The 19,767-nt window shown below is 41.8% G+C and overlaps 1 protein-coding gene across 2 annotated transcripts in view; it reads right to left on the reverse strand.

The window, feature by feature from the left end:
* The window catches only part of RASSF9 (Ras association domain family member 9), a 39,248-nt gene extending 37,753 nt beyond the window's left edge, over window positions 1-1,495 (reverse strand). The window contains exon 1 of one of the 2 annotated variants that reach the window (XM_035127989.3): window positions 1,241-1,495. In XM_035127989.3, coding sequence (XP_034983880.1) covers window positions 1,241-1,287 — 47 coding nt within the window. In that variant the 5' untranslated portion in view covers window positions 1,288-1,495. Of the gene's footprint in view, window positions 1-617; window positions 912-1,240 lie in introns of those variants that run through there. The other variant, XM_060279690.2, reaches the window with a different exon arrangement.
* Between the last annotated feature and the right edge of the window lie 18,272 nt (window positions 1,496-19,767).

Here is a 19,767-nt window from a genome sequence, read left to right on the forward strand (position 1 = left end):
CATGGAATGTGACCATGGTCCTAAAGAGACCAAGGCACACAAATGTAAATGAAACCAATAAAATAAAATAAAATAGAAAACATCCCAATAGAACTCAAATCGGAATTACAGAAATGAGGAGGACACAAACCAGCGCAACGATAGGCACTTTAGCTATTCCATCTCAAGTTCAAGGTCACTGTAATTGCCAAAGCAACAGAAAAAATATCATGTTCACTCCAAGGAAACTTACACTTAAAGATGTAAAGCCACACCAGCAGTTAAAAATAATTACACAATTCTGGAGCATGCAATTTTCTCCTTGCAGTATTGGAAAGAACATGTACAAGCAAGTGTGGCTATTGGGGGTAGGGGGGGATAGGAGCCCTGGAAATAAGAGGAAAGGGGACATGAAGTGCTGCCCTTGTTAGGACAGACTAGGCTATTCAAAACGAACCAACTCTTACCCCCAGTAAAAAGTGGTAACAAATTTTAACGATGAATTAGGAACCATATCGTATAGATCCCAAACTCTGCTCTCAGAACAGATTAAAACCCAAAAAACTAAAAACAAACCAACAAACCATCATACAGCCCGCCAAACATAACAAACTTTCTCTTCACAGTACAAAACTTACACTGAAAAGCGAATGTAGCCTGCTGAGAAGCGAGAGTGGATTCCTGAGAGTTTTCAGGCAAACGTTGGGCAAAGTTTAGGTGGGACACGAACAAAAACATGAGCCGCCCCCTTCAATGAACAAGCGAGTCCCCGCTGTTTGCAGCCAGCCAACTCCTGCGCGCAGAAACTTATCTGCTTCCAGATAAGGGGCGCTGTAACGTTTGTGTTTAGTTCCCACTCCTAGCCAGGACGTTGTCATCCCACCCTGGAATTTTCTCGGACATTCTTTCACACGTTCAGTTTGCAGGAGGAAATGAAATAGTAGTAGTAGTAGTAGTAGTAGTAAAGTCGTGCACTGCGCCAGTATCCGAGCGCTTACAAGCACCTTTTTATAAAGGGGGAGGGGAGGGATAAGAGTGGGGTGGAATCTTCCTATTGAAAAGCCATGGTTGGAGAAGCCAATTTATAGGCATGTGGAAAGTGCAAAAAAGGGGAGAAAGAGAGAGACATATACCCGACTTGAGTTTATATAGGCACCCTTCCCCGAAGCGTTAATCTTTAGATGATCGTCTTCTAGGAGAAAGCTCGGCTGTGTGTGAATCAAACAAGTACAGGAAAGAGAATCTCCAAACAACCCCTTACCTATTTTTGTGCCGGGTCTTTAAGAGATTCCTTCCAAAAGGAGCCATGGTAGGTCCCAAAGGCAGGAGGAGGAGAACATCAAAGAGGTCCCAGAAGAAAACTCTGGCTGGCTGGCTGGCTGGCTGGCGCGTTGCTGTCTCGCTGGCGTTCTTGTTGCTGCTGCTGCTACTCCAGCTTGTTAATAGTCACCCAGCGTCGAAGTTGTGCAACCCGTTGCTAACTTTGAACTCCTGCCTCCTTGTTTGTTGCTGCTGCTCTTTTGGAGCCCTGCCCAGCAGCCGCGATCTTGAAGGAGGCGTTTAGGAACAGGCGGGAGCCGGGAGGAGGGGATGGGTGTCGAGAGAGGAAGGGCGAAACCTGAGGTGGAAGGGGGAACAGGAGCGATGGCGAGGGGGAGCAATGCTGCTAAACTTTCTGAGCTGCTAACTAGAAAGAAAGAAAGAAAGAAAGAAAGAAAGAAAGAAAGAAAGAAAGAAAGAAAGAAAGAAAGAAAGAAAGAAAGAAAGAAAGAAAGAAAGAAAGAAAGAAAGAAATAGATCAGTAAAACTAGAGCGCGGGGCAGAGGGGGTTTAACAAACCAAAACGGAAAGCCAACTTTTGTTTGTTTGTTGGGGGTGAGCAAGCAAGGTGGAGAGCATCAGACCACTAAAGGGTAGAATCATAGAATTGTAGAGTTGCAAGGGACCACAAGGGCCATCTAGTCCACCCCCCTGCAATGCAGGAATCGTTTGCCCAATATGAGACTTGAACCCATGACTCTGAGATTAAGAGTCTCATGCTCTGCTGACTGAACTACCAGATAGGATTCCACTGGCTGCATCAATTTAGCATTGCCATACAGTATTTTGAAAAGCAAAAAAAGAGAGAGGACTCTATGACACTATGATGGCCATTCAAGGCAAATAAATGCAATTTGTCTCAAATTTTACCCCTGAAAAAGAGGACGTATCCTGGAAAAAGAAGACACATGCATGTATCTCTGCCTCCCCAGAGAAGATCACCTGCCACCAGCTCTGTGAAGACCTTCCAAAGCCTTTTAAATAGTCTAGTCATCTAAGTTTTGAATTTTGTCTTAAATTGTGGTTCTGTTTTATTTTTATTTTTGCTGGAGTTTATATTGTTCTATATGTGGACTTTTGGGGAGAGGAATTTTTTTTTTTACACTTGCTTTTTTGTATAACTCTTGTAAGATACATACCTGTAAGAAGAAAATATATGACAAGATGAAATTCAACAGGGGAAGGTTTTTCCATGAGAGAAAAATATGGAGAGGGGAGAGTGTATTTGTACCTTGAACACAGTGTGGTGGGAAAGATATCTCAAGCAAGTTAGGATGCGATTCTGACTCTACCTGAGAGTAAGGCCCATTACATTCAATAGGACCACCTTCTACATGTGATTAGTATTGCAGCCTGGGAGGAGCATCAGACAATAATAGAAATAACAGGAGTGGGAATGGGGAAATGTGTATGCTCTTGAAATTGTTACAGCATATGTTTTCTTTCGCTGGGGAAGGTATATGAGAAGAGTCTTGACTTCGGAAGTTAATTATATACTTGAATACAGGAAAAATGGTTCATTCACCCTTCCTGTATGTATTTACATGATATTACTAAAGTGCAAAGTTACTTTTAAGGTCCCTTCCAGTGTCTCCTAAGAAACATGAGAGCCTTTTGTTTGTATTTCTTGTACTGCCACAACAACATAGCAATGTAGCATCTCTCCATGCCAGCACTTCCCAAGCATCATGGGGGTCAACACTAGTGTGGGAGGCAGGCACCTTGCTGAATCTTCTCACATAGCCTGGTACTTCCAACATGACAGCAGTGGAATGGAAAAGAAAGGACACGCCTGCAGCTTCTATGCATGCTATTCAAGTATTTATCAAGTATATGTGATTCTGCCCCCCCCCATTCCATCAAAGCACCTGCAACCAGCTCTTCATTTGAAAAGCTCTAAGAACAGCTTACAAATAAATAAAAATAAGACAATCTAAAAAGACATGTCACAAAAGGAAAATGGATGGTGAAGGAAGAGGAAAACAAACTCTAATAATAATAATAATAATAATAATAATAATAATAATAATAATTTATTTATACCCCGCCCATCTGGCTGGGTTTCCCCAGCCACTCTGGGTAGCTTCCAACAGAAGAATAAAAGAATCAATTAAAGATTAAAAGCCTCTCTAAACAGGGCTGCCTTCAGATGTCTTCTAAAAATCTGGTAGCTGTTTTTCTCTTTGACATCTGATGGGAGGGCGTTCCACAGGGCGGGTGCCACTACCGAGAAGGCCCTCTGCCTGGTTCCCTGCAACTTGGCTTCTTGCAATGAGGGAACCGCCAGAAGGCCCTCGGAGCTGGACCTCAGTGTCCGGGCTGAACGATGGGGGTGGAGACGCTCATTCAGGTATACTGGACCGAGGCAATTTAGGGCTTTAAAGGTCAACACCAACACTTTGAACTGTGCTCGGAAACGTACTGGGAGCCAATGTAGATCTTTCTCGGCGGCCATTCCCAGTCACCAGTCTATCTGCCGCATCCTGGATTAGTTGTAGTTTCCGCGTCACCTTCAAAGGTAGCCCCACGTAGAGCGCATTGCAGTAGTACAAGCGGGAGATAAATATCAAATTGCAGTAGTCCAAGCAGAAGATAAATATCAAATTATCAATGTTTTCAATGGCCAATTTGAATGAAAACTAGCTGTTCACTAACTAAACTAAACAGGCCTTGTCAACCCCTGAGAAAAATCAAAAAGAACCATGGTGACTGTACCTTACTGGACTGGTAGTGTGGCAAGCTTTTTTCATTTTCCACAGTGCCAGATCTAATGTTATTACAGAGCATCATAGAGAAGAATGACAGTTGACACAAAAATATTTAGAGAGTATTTGGCAACATGTCTGCAGGTTTGTTTGCTTATTTTTGTAGGTGGGTGGTGAGAAAAAGAAGATTCTCATACATTTTATTATTATTTTTATTTTTAAAAAAACTCCCCAGAGAAATTTCAACTCAGCTCTAAATGCAATGTAAACATTTATGGAATGAAAATATGGACACACAAAGCTCCCAAGTCAGCTTTGTGGCACAAATCTAAAGTACCCCTGAACAAGAAAGTCATCTTTCCCTCTGAGGACAGGTGTCAAAAAAGCAGGCAAACCAGCTGTGTATTATGCATCCAGCGCACACAGGATCTCACTGTTATCCCCATCAACTCTAGGGGAGATGGCAGCAGATTGACAGGAACCGAAATTACCTGTGAGAGGCAGTGTGGAAATGAGATATACAGGACTACGAACAGGTGTAAAAACCCATCAAATGAGGGTGTTGTGCATCTTCTTATGCACATCACAGCATAAAGAGTTAGAAGGCAGCTTTGATATTTTTGGGTATGTTTTACTATCTTCTCTCATATGCTTTGTTGGTGTTCTTATTCTTTCTGACACTTTAACAGAGTCCTTTAGTGCAGGAACTGTGCAAAAAGCTTTAAATTAGAATCCCAATTCTTTTCTCCTGTTACTCTCTCATCGACGGAAGGGGGAGGGTCATGAGGCACATTCTGCCTTTTTAACATTATGGGCTGCTTTGCTCACTGACAAGTGAAAAATAATGAAAAATAATAACAACATAATTTGCATGAAGATAGTAAGTTGGAAGTCAACTGTGATGCTCTAACCACAAACTATATTTTCCTCCTCTCGCCTCCCCCATAGAGAAGGAAGAGTTTTCCTTGTCAAATGTCTGTGAATTGTGAAACAGCCATGAATGAGGGCAAAAAAATGGGTGCCAGCAGCATTCTTCATCCCACTATAGTGTCTATCTCAGGCATCCCCAAACTTTGGCCCTCCAGATGTTTTGGACTACAATTCCCATCAGCCCTGACCACTGGTCCTGTTAGCTAGGGATCATGGGAGTTGTAGGCCAAAACATCTGGAGGGACGCAGTTTGGGGATGCCTGGTCTATCTCAATCAGCCTATCTAGTTCAGGATTTCATATTTATTCTTTTTTTTTAAGTGTCCTTGTTTTCTTAAGGTTTTCTTGGTTATAGTGGTGTGACAACTCCATACTGTTGTCCTTTTCCAATGTTTTCGCTGCTGATTTCTTTTACAAATGCATTTGTTTTTAATGGCTGGACTTATCCATGAATGTTTTGAATAGGGGGAGGGCATTCTCCACGCCATTCCGTAATCCATGGCCTGGCACCTCATTACTGGATGTAGTTCTTCATCAAATGCTGAAGATACATAAGAGCAGCCTGCTGTATCAGGCCCCTGGCCCATATAAGAATAAGAATAAAAGAATAAGAATATACCACTCTATATCCACAGGTCTCAGGGCAGTTCACAGAATAAAATCAAAATATAAAACCACAAAATATAAAATCAAAACAACAACAACAACAACCCAATACCACCCCCACCCCGCCCAAACTCCCACATTTTAAAAGGGCTTGTAGTCGAGCATCCTGGAACTGGCACATTAACTTCTCCCCTCCTGTGTATTCCAGCAACTGATGTTCAGAAGCACCTCATTACTTTGACCTTTGACACCAGAGAGAGATATTTCTAGGAACCACCATATTGTCTTGATAGTTCATTTGTTTCTACTGAAATTAGTATGGCAGCGTTAAGCTGTTGTGACCTTCCCTGGGTCCTCATGATGAAGGGTGGGTAAAAAAAAAAACAAATTGGGAAGGAAGTTAATATTTTGATGCAGAGAAAGGAAGACGTTGGGCGACTAGGGAAATAGGGACCTGTTGTTTGCATTAAGAGGTTCATTGTGTCATTGTGGCAAAGATTGCAAGAAAAGAATGGTGCCCAGTATTGTAGTTACACTAACCTTCATGGAACAATGTTGGAACTCATTCCATGGATTATCTATTACCAGCAGGTTTGGGAATACCCTACAAACTTTCAGTTAATCCCATGGCACTAAACTGTGACTACAAAACGAAGAGACAGAGGAGAGGGGAGGGGAGAGGGGAGGAGAGGAGAGGAGACAAAAAGAAAAGAAAAGAAAAGACCCCGTAAACTTGACAATTGCACAGCTGTCCTTGTTTCATATCTCCATAGAAAGCTTTCTACTGATACCTCAAACCTGGGGCTTAATTCAACGGGAGGGGAATTTCCGCACCATTCAATGGTGACAAATATTTCTCAACCACCTGAAATGCCTGCCAGTCTTTTCTTGGCACAGAAACCTCATTCCGCAGCTGGGAATTTCTCCAATACACATTAACTTACTTCCCCCTCCCTTTCCCCTCTTTCTTTGTCTGACTTACAATATTATAGGCAGATTGTTTCAACAGGCAGCTTTACATTATGGTCCTAGGTTTCTCTTATTACAAAGATAAAAGGTAACATTATGACAGCTACAGCTTATCTGACATTTGTACAATTAGCCAATTACTCCTGCAGAACAGAAAGTGGTGTAGCATGGTGTCTAAGAAGCTGTACTACAAATGAGGAAATCTGTGATCTCAATCTCATTCCTGACATAAATACCCAAAGTAGTCTTAACCAAGCTCTCAGGTTCAAGTAAACCTCTGTTGGGACCAAGGTACGGTCAATCCATTCAACACATGTCCAGCTCAAGATTTCTAGCTTTTGAAAGAGGGCTGCGGCCCAGAAGCAGAGCATCTGCTTTGCATGTAGAAGGTCTCAGGAGTCAGGTTCAATCCCTGGCATCTCCAGGCAGGGCTGGGAATGTAGCCTGTCCATATACCCTGAAGAGCTGCTGCCAGTCAGTGTGGACAATACTGAACTAGATGGACCAATAATTTTTTTAAAATTAAGATAAGACAGCTTTCCTATGGACCCTTCTGGATGCCAATATATTGTGCATTCACGATAATTTGCAGTCATGATAGTACTGGGGTGGTTTGATGCATTCAAGACTCTTTGCACCTGCAAAAGTTTCAGAGAGGACATACTGCTTTCATTCCCAGTCAGTGCATACCCTGTTCAGCTTTCTGCTGAAATCATGTAATTTTTACGCCACAAACATTCCAGGAGCTTTGGTCTCACTTTTGTTGTGCAATAGTGCAAGAGTGCTCCTCCAGATGACAATGGGGCATTAACTTTGGGAAAAGGATCACAGAACAAGGAATAAAGTGGTGTGGTATGTAGACTTTCCAGTGTAAATCCACCACTAATGTGGGAGCCACCCCAGGCATTAGGCAGGGTGAGGCCACTGCTTCAGGTGGCAGAAGCACACACACACCCGGAGTGGGCACGCCCACAGGTGCCCTGCCACCAACACCAATCGGGAGTGTGATTATGTCCATTTGGGAGAGATGTCACCCCAAATTGTTGTGATCTTGCCCAACATTTGTACAGATGGCGGTGCCGCTTCTGTAATTCAGCAAAAACTGTGAAATTGATACTGAGCACAGAAGTCCACAACTTGAGCAGCTCAGTGGATCCATTCAAGTCTTTCAGTTATTCAGTGGAACAATTCTAGCTAATTGCCATGAATAATCTCCTTTAGGTTCAAAAGGGGAGAGGAGAGTAAAACCATTTGCATTTGGGTATCACCTAGCAAGAATGCTTATGCCCGGGAGATTTACAAACAAAGGTTGGAATATTCCAGCTCTGAGTCCATCCCATTTGGTCAGCAGTTCCAGAGGCTCAAAGCCATGGCATATTAATGGGTATGCCATTCACAGAAAAGTTATTTCTTTTGCTCTTAAACTTTGTGTCCGAGACACACATACAGTGGTGGTACCTCGGGTTACAAACACTTCGGGTTACAAACAATTCGAGTTACAAACTTCGCTAACCCGGAAGTAGTACCTCGGGTTGAGAATTTTGCCCTAGGATGAGAATGGAAATCGCGTGCTCGCGGCGTGGCGGCAGGCCCCATTAGCAAAAGTGTGCCTCTGGTTAAGAACAGACCTCCAGAATGAATTAAGTTCATAACCACTCTATAGGGTATTCCCAAGGCTGGGAAGTATAGTTAGAGGTCAACTCCAGTGGTCAAAAGCCAAAGAAGCAAGAAGAAAAGAAATCTAAACTTCAAAGAGTGGGTCTGGAATATTTAAAATGGCACAAAAATGAGGGCATGGTTCATAGTTTTAGAGAAGTTGCTGCAGCAGCACTATGTTAAGCAGGTGGCAACCCAATGGGAGCAATGTGTAAAACAGAGGTACAAATGTAATAAACCACAACAGCAACAGCAACTATTATTGCTATTGTTGCATGCCACCCCTATCTCTGAGCAGTGTGAGATTCCAGAGTTCCAGGCACTTACCCAGGGTTCATCTTTCCTTCAGAATGAGGGACAGTGGTGTCTTTAGGATATATGGTTTAGTTACACATATATACAACTTGAGCCTACGATGGAGAGGGTTGCAGCATTAACACCCCAAGAGGGTCTTGCTTCTCCCACAGCCACAGCCTTGGATTCCCACACCTGAGAGGATCTGTAGGGATGGAGGTGTTCTTTCAAATGTTTGGTGCCTAACTTGTTGGACTACTGCAATGGGCTCTAAGTGGGGCTACCTTTGAAGGTGACCCGGAAACTACAACTAATCCAGAATGAGGCAGCTAAACTGGTGACTGGGAGCAGCCGCCAAGACCACATAACACTGGTCTTGAAAGATCTACATTGGCTCCAGTACATTTCCAAGCACAATTCAAAGTGTCGGTGCTGACCTTTAAAGCCCTAAATGGCCTCGGTCCAGTATACCTGAAGGAGCCTCCACCCCCATCATTCTGCCCGGACACTGAGGTCCAGCACCGAGGGCCTTCTGGCAGTTCCCTCGTTGAGAAGCCAAGTTGCAGGGAACCAGGCAGAGGGCCTTCTCAGTAGTGGCGCCCGCCCTGTGCAACGCCCTCCCATCAGATGGCAAAGAGAAAAACAGCTACCAGATTTTTAGAAGACATCTGAAGGCAGCCCTGTTTCGGGAGGCTTTTAATGTTTAATAGATTACTGTATTTTATTTTTCTGTTGGAAGCCACCCAGAGTGGCTGGGGAAACCCAGCCAGATGGGCAGGATATAAATAATAAATTGTTGTTGTTGTTGTTGTTGTTGTTGTTGTTGTTGTTGTTGTTGTTGTTTGCCTTGGATTGGGCCCAGAAATGAACTGGTAACCAGTTCACATGTTCTAAATGGAACCCAGTTCTGTAGCTGGTGGTTATGAGATGGAGTTCAAAATATCTGGAGGGCACCAGAGGGTCAGATGAATGTGCTTAGGGCCCTCAAACTGCAAGGTGGTTGTGCCTGTTGTAGTTCCCACCTCCTGACCCAGAGAGGGTTCCTGTGCTTCTGACAGTTGTCTGACAGGAAGTTTTGTTTACTAAGTATATATTCCCCCATTACAGTGCTCCAGGGTGTCTCTTCCATCTAGCGATTATAGGTACGGAAAACCCTTTAAGGCCAGGTGTTGGCATCCCTGTGAGCCTATTATGATGACTGAGCTTTCTTTGAAATATGCACCTAGTTCTCTCCTCGACAGGATGTTTGTTTTTATTTATTGTTTGTATAAAATATTTATAAACCACTCCTTACCAAAATTGGTTCCAGGGCAGTCGACAAAATTAAAATGACGATAAAAGTGCCATAATAAAGCAACTAGCAAATAAAAGCGGCAGTCGAGTTTTTAAATGCGTGGAATACTTTTCAAAGCCTGAGAGGATGAGAAAGGGTTTGTCCGGTGCCTGAGAAAAGGAAATGTTGGTGCCAAGTGGAGAGGGTGTTCCATTGTTGGGCACACAGTCAAAGAGGGTCTTTCTGGTTGCTACTTGCTTCATTTGACAAGTTGCAACAGAGAGAATGGCCTCAGAGTGTGGGAACAATGATCTTGGTGGAACTGCACCTTCATATAGCATACTCCTCAACTGGGGGTGGCAATTCGATATGCTGCTAGACTACAGGCAGATCACATAGTAACATGAATTGGATCCTGCTGTCGGAGAGTCTGTTGCTATCATTGCAGTCATGCAATATCAGTCCTATACACGTTATCGATCACACTCCAGTTTCAGATTTATTGCAAACACAATCCCCTGATCTGGCATGTTAATCCTCAGTTATTAACTCCTCGGCCTGGTGCAGAGAAAATTAGACAGGCACTTACAAATAATTTCAAGGAAAATGATACTCCTGTTATTTCCACAAAAATTAAATCGGAGGTGATGAAAACAACTCTTAAAGGAATCTGCATTAAGGAGCTGAATGAAATGGGGCGTGCAGGAGATAAACAAATTACAAAAATAATGCATTACAAACTCAATGTAATCAATTGGCTTCTAAGAAAATGTATAAGCCAGTGGTGGCGAACCTTTTAGAGACCGAGTTCCCAAACTGCAACCCCAACCCTGCTTATTTATCGCAAAGTGCCAGCACGGCAATTTAATATGGGATAATAATAATAATAATAATAATAATAATAATAATAATAATAATGGTTGTCTGCAGGCACACATACAAATAAATATAAATAAAGAAACCCAGCCAGATGGGCATGGTATCATTAATAATAATAATAATAATAATAATAATTTGCCGTTTGATTTGCCTAAGAACTCCATGAATGCTAACCTCAAGTTCCATGATGAAGGAAAGGCAGGCTATTGGTGTACGCAGGGTCACCCATTATGTAAAGCCTCGTAAAGCCCAGAGGATATAACAGGAAGACCGTCCTGGCCAGGCCAGCATCCAACTTTTGCTCCCCTTGTCTACAGCAGTTTCAGGAGGAGAGAGAAAGACATGCTATTAGCTAGTAGGAACTGATCACAAAGAATTAAATTTACTAGATATTATTTTATGTCAAACAACTTTATTATGAATTAGAAAGTTGAAACAAATTAAAAACTAAACAACAAAGTTGGATGTTTCATTATATTAAAAGCACCGACAACTTCTCAGGGAAACACAGAGTATAGCACAAAGTATTTTAGGGATTTACATATATTTAACCTACTGAGTGCTGACTTTATTTCCTGATATTTATCAACTTTGTTACTCCCCAACTTTGACAGAAAAGGAATCAAGGAAGTTATCAACCACCTGAAAACAAAGAATGTGCTGGGCCCAAAACATTTTGTGAGTGGGTATTATAAATTCTATAAAGATTTGCTAATTCCTCAAATAAAACTATTTCATGAAATTTTAGAGGGTGCTCCTATCTCCAACATATGGAAAGATTCTAGAATTATAGCTTTGTCCAAAGCTCATAAAAACCCTTGTGTCTAGATTCCTATCACCCTATTTCCTTATTAAATCATGATCGCAAAACTTTTATCAACATGGATAGCTCAGCTGGTTACAGTTTGGTGCTGATAATGACAAGGTTGTAGCTTTGATTGATGTATAGGAAAGAAGCTGCATATTCCAGCATTGCAGGGGGTGGGACCAGATAATCCTCAGGATCCCTTCCAACTCTACATTTCTATGATTCTATGATAACTACTCAAGATTAAATAAAGAATTACTGTACCTAAATAAATCTTGATCAATCTGGTTGATTTCCAACCACCAAACTGCTGACCATCTTGGAAGCATTTTAAATATAACCAGTCCATAAACAGTGCCTCTGTGAGGATAATTCAACATTCATGGTGGTAAATCCCTTGACAACAGCTATAAAATCTGTAATGAATTGGACTCTTTTCATATAGTTTCAGGGCTAAAGGCAAATTATAAAAAGTCTGAAATGTTCTGCTTTCATGTGCCTGCTTTAGAGCAAAGACAAGCCTCGGCTCATTTGGATGTTATGTTTCACTGTGAGCAAATACGTCATTTAGGTATTCAGATTTCTTGAGAACTATCTAAATGATTTCTGGTGAATTTCAAACAAGTTTGTTTTTCATGTTTGCGGCTACAAAAAAATGTTCTGCCCATCCATGCTTGTTCCCCACATTCCCAGTATGGATTCCAGGAAAAGTAATTAGCAATTTGGCAAAGGATACTTTGGGCCATTGTTCTAGTGAACATAAGGGAGGCGTGGGAGATCTGAGGAAGGAGGCTGAAGAAGAGAGTTGGGAGCAGGCCCAAGTGCCGCTCATTGGTCAGTTGGGCCAATCCTGGGGAACACCTGTCTGTAGGGTTGCCAGACTCAATAGAGGACAGGACTTCTGTGCCTTTAATTGCCCTGCTCTCTTTTGAGTCTGGAAACCTTAAAGAGAAACCAGCAGACCCTTTCTTTAATTTTCAAGCAAAGGGTCTGCTGGTTTCTCTTTAAGGTTCCAAGACTCAAAAGAGAACAGGGCTATTAAAGGCACAGAAGTCCTGTCCTCTATTGAGTCTGGCAACCCTACCTGTCTGAAGTCTGCCGGGATTGCCCAATCGCTAGCAGCTGGATGATCTGGCCTGCCATTTGTCAGATCACTGGCCTGGCCTGTAGCCTGGTTGCAATACCATCACCACAGAAGGTGAGTGGACTTAATAAATGAATGGTGTGAATGCAGTCTAACAGTGTAATTATATGTATGTCTACTCAGAAGTGAGCCCCATTTAGTACAGTAGGACTTACTCTGTGTACATTTATATAGGATTGCAGCCTGAAGGAGCAATCCCTTCTCATCAGGCAGGTGGGTTTTATAGCACACTGCAGACTGACAATGGTTATTTCAATAAGTAGCAAGAGACATGTACTTTCATCTGTGCACACATGCTAATTATTTTGTTCGCAGCATGCCATATTTGCAAAGAACCAGACTGATTTAGTTTGATGACTGTTATTATGTATGGTTATACCTGGTATAACTTACTATTAAAGCAGAGGCAAAATATGCATGTCTCTTTATCAGTTGGTATGCGGACTCTGTACTGTGGTACCTCAGGTTAAAACACCTCAGGTTGCAAACACTTCGGGTTACAGACTCCACTAACCCGGAAGTATTATCTCGGGATGGGAACAGAAATTGTGCACTGGCGGCACGGCGGCAGCAGGAGGCCCCATTAGCTAAAGTGGTACCTCAGGTTAAGAACGGTTTCAGGTTAAGAACGGACCTCTGGAACGAATTGAGTTTGTAACCTGAGGTACCACTGTATATAAAAATTAGTTCACAGTGTTTCATAGAGTTCCTAGAAAACCATAGACAGAAAGCTGTGCTCATAGGTGAGAATTTGTCCAAACAGGCTGGGACATCTCCCCAGTCAATCATACATTGTGAAACATATCCACTTATGGATATTTGAAGGATCTGAATCTTTCTCCAACTAGGTGAGGAATTAAAACCAGGGCATAAGACAATGATCACATTGAAATTAAGCCTCTTTACATTTTTAAAATCATTTTCTTATGATTATTATGATTTCTTATGTTTATAGGAGACTGCACTCCTATAAACATACACACCAGGGAGTAAACGCTGTTGGACACAGCGAGACTTACTTACAACTCAGCATGCATAGGAATTGTACTGTAAAAACAGCAGAGTTAATAGATCTAATCAAAAGCGTTCAAGAAATGGCATGTGGATGGCATGACTAATCACCCTTCCCAACGTACAAGTCATGAAACAATAAATCATAATTTTGCAAAAATGTTATTTAGCAAACGACTCGAAATTTTCAGTGGTTTCCAAACAGGTATTAATCAATAAATGAATGAATCATTTGGGAGATGTTTGATACTGCTTTGAAAGCATAACAACAACCCCTAACATGATGAAAGTAAAGCTCTGATCTTCAGACTGTCCTGCCAAAGCAAATCTTACTCATTTCAGGCAGTGCCAGCCAGGAATTCTGACTTCCCAAGCAAAAGGATTTCTGGATGTTCCAGCTTCCTCCCACTTCAACCAGCCCTCTGGACTTTGCAGTACCATCTATGTCATTTTGAGCTTTGCCTAATTGCTTGTGCATTTTCCTTCTCCACCAAATAACTTTGAGATTCTGGAGTACAGCATTCATGTTCTGCTCTAGCCGCTTAGTACCACCATCATGCCATCTTCTCTTGCTTCTGCAGGTGTCCCCATTCTTAACAAGTTGAGATTCAGGGCTTACCTAGATGGAAGCTTTCTCAGTGGATGGTTTAGACCAGGCCCTGCTTGCAGGCTTCTGGTTGAGAATAGGATGCTGGACTAGTTGGGCCACTCTCCTGATCTAGCAGTGCTGTTCTTATGAATGCAAAGTTGGAAGTGAATGAAAGGTACTTCTGATGACCCTTTGGGTCCCTTCAAACTCCTGATTCACTACAGGAGAGATGTACCAACTACCTGTTGTGCCAGAAAGCACGCTTACCATTTTGACAAGTGGCAACAATTGAGGCCTGATGGGATCACAAACATGGCAGGGTGGGCGGGGGAATCCTTGGCTCTCGTGCGGCTGCTGGATAATGTGTTTCCCCCATTGGCTGCATGAGAGGCCCAGAAAGCCCGTAAAGGTCAAATCTTTTTTTGGCCAATTGCAGGCAACCTGTAAATTTGAAAGGCCTGATCACATGCCAGTTTGGGGCAAGTCACTCAAGGTGGACCTGAATGAAGCCTTTCCTTGTCTGGCTTCAAACAAGTCCACCTCCTATCCATAAAAGCTGGTTGTGGTGGTTTTTTTGTTTTGGTAAAACACTTTGCAGGTTTTCCATAATAAATTTTATTAAATAAACAAACCATAATAAATATAAATAAAATAACACAAGCCAAAACACAATCCACCCTGTAGATTTAAGTATCTGTCCATAGTCGCCTGCTTGTTATCAGAGGCTCAGAATCCACATTCATTTGTAAGAAAATATGAAAGAACGTAAAATCATTTTTGCAGGCCAAAAAAATAAAATAAAAATCAGTGTGTGTGTGGGGGGGGGGGTTGACAAGAAATTTTCCACACCTGACCTTCCTACGCCTCTGCCTGTTGTTATAACACCCCAACCCAACACCCCAGCCCACTGCGCCAGAAAACACAATTGCTGATTTGGCTCCATCTTTCAAGATCCCATTTTGTCATCTAGACTAGCAAAGATCTGTTTGGGCATTGTCGTCAGAAAGTCTATGTAGTTTGCTGGCAAGTAGCATGTCTGAGCTCTTCACCCCCACCCACTGCCCCCCACCTTGCCAAAAGTACACTGTGCGACTCCACTGAGTTTCCAACCAATTAAGATGCTCAGGCTCACACATGTCTGCAATTGTGTAGCAACAAGAGTTCTGCTTGAATCAGAAGTGTGTGCTTATGCATCTGGATGGGATTGTAGCTATACCTGTGATTTTACTGGCAGCTCTTGAGGCTGATTACAGCCAGCATAGGGAGCAGCAATGGATGGCATTGTGGGGCATGGGACACTATTGAAATTTCATGTTTCATCCTTGCAATTAGAGAAGATCAACGCCACCGTATGGTTGGTTTGTATTATCATAGCATACCATATCGTGACCTCTTCAGGTCAAACCTTTGAATTTGCCCAAGATAAATTGATGCAAAATCTTTGCACTTAAAAATGCACGGACCAAAGTTGAAAGCTCAAAATGCAGAACATTGTAGCAGATGTACCATTGATGAATTAGACCTAACAGCTTGCAGCACAATCTTAACCATATCTACTCAGAAGTAAGGGCTATTGACTTCATTGAGGCATTCTCCCAGAAAAGTGGGTTTAATATTGCAGCCGTAGCTGGGCATAGTGTTAAGCAAATGACAATGCAACTCTGTTCATGAGTTGCACTGGCTAGAATAAACTATGATCAAATTACAACAAACCCCATTATGTTTGCACAATTTTTCCCCAGTCAGTGTGACTCATATACCACCATAACTAGGGCAGAGTTGTGGGCATGGTGAAGCAACATTTTAGCCAGATGGGTATGTTTCCTCAGTGAGAGGGATTGGTGAAACTGTCTGGTTCAATTTCTCTGCTTTGTTCGCCACCACTGATCAACCAAGCAGGTTACATTGCAGCTTCCTGAGAACTTGTGGTTGCCAAGTGAACTGCTCCTTTCACAAGTAATGTCCTTCCAAAGTGCTTGGCGCCACCATACAGACACCAATAAATACCTACTGAGTGCAGTATTACTAGCACTAGTTCTACAGCAGGACTCAAACCTCTGTTAGGACTACACTGTTGTCAATGGATTCCAAATTCACAGCTGATTCAACAGATATTTTTTATTGTTGTTTATTTGCTTCTTTCCCAAGCTGCTTCCTTATATGCCACACACAACCTTGCACTTTATATCAAGCAGACAGTGCACTTGATCTTAGCCTTGCTTTAATCTCCACCTGTCAAGCCACCAAGTGAGGTACAGTCTGAAAAGGCACAGTTGAGGGAGCATGTGGCTTGTGAAGCTCAGTTATGCTCATCTAGAGGCATTTATTTACTCTCTTCATTACAAAAAACATGCATATTGCTCCTTATAGGCATAATTAGAACTCATCACTGAATATTGCCATACTGTTTGGCATAGACTGCTCTTATAAATGTGTAGCAGGGGCCACAAGTGTGTCATCTGCAGGTACCTCTGTGCTCACCAACATCCACTCCTTAAATATCCTGTTGACACTGGCTCAGCGGTACTCCTGGGTAAGCACGCAAAGCATTGCAGCCTTTTTATAACCCACACCAGTCTATCAGAGAAAGATTAACACCACCAGAGCTCTTGTCTTCAAAGATTTGCACCCTGCCCCCCCAAAAAAAAACTCTTCATGAAAATTCACCTGGATTTTAGTGCCAATTTATCGTTATATACACATTTTTGTATGCAATTTCCCAACTCACACATTCTTGCAAATGACTTTCCCCAATATAATTCATTTTCCCCAACATAATGCACTAATATATGCACATTACTCTCCTATATGCATTTTTGTACACATTACTTGGCTAGAAAACTGCAGTGCAAAATTTAGAGAAATGTGAATTTCGATGGATGGTTGTGCTTCAGCTAATATATTGTTTCAGAATATGAGACTTAGGTGGGTTCACCTTTAAATGTAAAACAGTTTAAATTTAAAACAGTAAGAACAAGCAGCCTCACACTTTGCTCTTTAAATTTCTTCCCATTTCTAACATTATTTGTCACAATTCAGTTTTGTTTGGGAGAAAATGAAACAGCGACCTGGATCAATAATGCCAGGCCTGTTCCAGCCTGTTGAAAATATAGCAAGGACAGACTATGCATTTTGAGGGAAATGCAAAGGTGCAGAAGACTTTGGGTATCAAAACACTCTTGTCTGCTAAGGTGCCCAATTCAAGATAAAAATAGAGTAAAAAGCCAAAGGCTATTAGCTGGAACAGAAATGCATATTACACTGAATCATGAATTATTCTGGGAGACAACCTCAAGAGCCTGAGTGGTCCTTTTGTACCCAATCATTTACCTACTTAAACCAGAGAGAGAGAGAGAGAGAGAGAGAGAGAGAGAGAGAGAGAGAGAGAGAGAGAGAGAGAGAGAGAAGTCATCCCATTGTTTAAAATTGCATGATCTTGTAGCTGGGGCCAGAGTATGCAACATTAGTCCTCTAGGGGATATAGTTGATTCCCTTTCTGAAATTGCCATGTTGATTCTCATTCTATACTAATGAATGTTAATTATTATATCAAACACTGTCAGAACAGGATTTTATTTATTTAATTTGTTTTTAAAACCCTCTAGTCTTCTGTGAGGAAATGAAGTGTGAGAGGAGGCTTAAAGTAACCCAGAACTGTTGAAATGAGGCTGCTATCCTAGACTCACTTACTTGGGAGTAAGTCACATGGGACACAGTAGCATTAAGTAGATGTGCGTAGCATGGTTCTGAGCTTAGGTCCACATCATGGGAAGGGTTGTCATGGCTATTGATGGTGCACTATACTGTAAATTATAAATAATACTAGTACAACTAATGAGGATGGTGTAAGTCAGTGATGGGCAACCTTTTGAGCTTGGTGTGTCAAAATTAACCAAAAAACCGAGCATAACTCGGGTGGTGTGTCACTTCGAGAAAAAAAAAACACAATTTTGTGATATTTATAGTTTACATAACAAAAATGTATAATTGTAATATATAACTGTATTTAATAAACCAAAAACTAATTATTTAACCAAACCAAACCAAAAACCCCTTATTTACCATAAAGTGTCCAGAGTTGTTGAGCTTTTTTGGGGGGAGCTGCTGACCAAAGTTTTGGAGGTTTTTTTGGGGGTGCAAAAGTTTCTTTGGTTTTTTTTTGGGGGGGGGGGTGCCCCAAAGCTGCTGCGCTTTTTTGGGGGGGGGGAAGAGAACAGAAATAAATGATGAATAATACATTTGCAGGAACTAACACGCAGCACCGACATAGCCTGCCAAAGTGCCAAAAAACCCAGCACAGAACGGGTTAAAAAATGAACGCTATTACACCCAATCATCGTCTGCCAAAGCGCCAGAAAAAACAGCACAGAAAGGGTTTAAAAACCAGTCTTTGGCTACCAGCAGCAGCAACAACAATAAAAGGATCTGGGTTTTAACAGCGGGTTTTACAGCGGAGACAAGCCCATATCATACCTGCCAACAATACTCCAATGAAAATAGGGACATCCTATTTAATAAAATAATAATAATAATAATAATAATAATAATAATAATAATAATAATAATTTTAGTATTTAGACCCTGTCCATCTAACTTGGTTGCCCCAGCCACTCTGGGCAGTTTCCAATATATATAAAAACATAACAAGTCATTAAACTTTAAAAAAATTCCCTATACTGTACAGGGCTGCCTTCAGATGGCTTGGGTGGTGGATGATTCCATACCCTCCAACATTTCTCTAATTAAAACAGGGACATCCTAAGGAAAAGCGGGACATTCCAGGATCAAATCAGAAACTAGGATAGCTCCTGTAAATCTGGGACGGTCCCTGGAAAATAGGGACACTTGGAGGGTCTGTCATATGCACTGTCGAGCTGTGTGTGTGTAGAGTGTGTAGAACACCCTGTTTGTGTGTTCATCTTGCACCCAGCTGGCGATATCCCACTCCACACTCCATGCCAGAAAATGACTTTTCTTTCTGTAATGTTTTGTCATGATTGCAAGAAAACGGCTACCTTGCAAAAGGAAAATAAAACTGCTTCAAGGGGTGTGTTTCCTGATGTTAAGAAACAACATGTTTCTCTACAATACCCTTAGGCCTGGCTGCAATCTGAAACAGATATACTGGAGAGTAAAATGGGACTTCCTTCTGAATAGACATGCAGAGAATTGCACTCTAAGACTGTGTATATGTCGTGCATTTAAAACACCCCTCTTAAAAATTCCTGGAAACTGCAGATCTCCCCTTTCAGGGCTTAAATTTGAAACACCCTTAAGAAATTACAGTTCCCAGGATTCTTAGGAAATATTTTTAAAATGTTCTTTAAACTTCCCAAATCTTGGTCCTGTCTTCAGGAAGTAGAGTCTTGAGGGTGGGGTGGTGATGGAGGAATTACATTTGAAATCAATATTCTATTCAAGTTTTAGGCTGCAATTCTAGCCACACTTACCTGGGAGTAGGCCTGGCTGAATATAATGGGACCTGCTTCTGAGTATGCATGAGTCAGATTGCAAGCTATGCCATCATGCCCTTTCCCTATACCTGTTTATCCTCATCTTCACCATTAATGAAATCCGTGTTTCATTTCTTGCTGAGTGATCGTGT

This window comes from Zootoca vivipara, chromosome 9, assembly GCF_965207765.1.
Source record: "Zootoca vivipara chromosome 9, rZooViv2.hap1.1, whole genome shotgun sequence".
Taxonomy (NCBI): domain Eukaryota; kingdom Metazoa; phylum Chordata; class Lepidosauria; order Squamata; family Lacertidae; genus Zootoca; species Zootoca vivipara.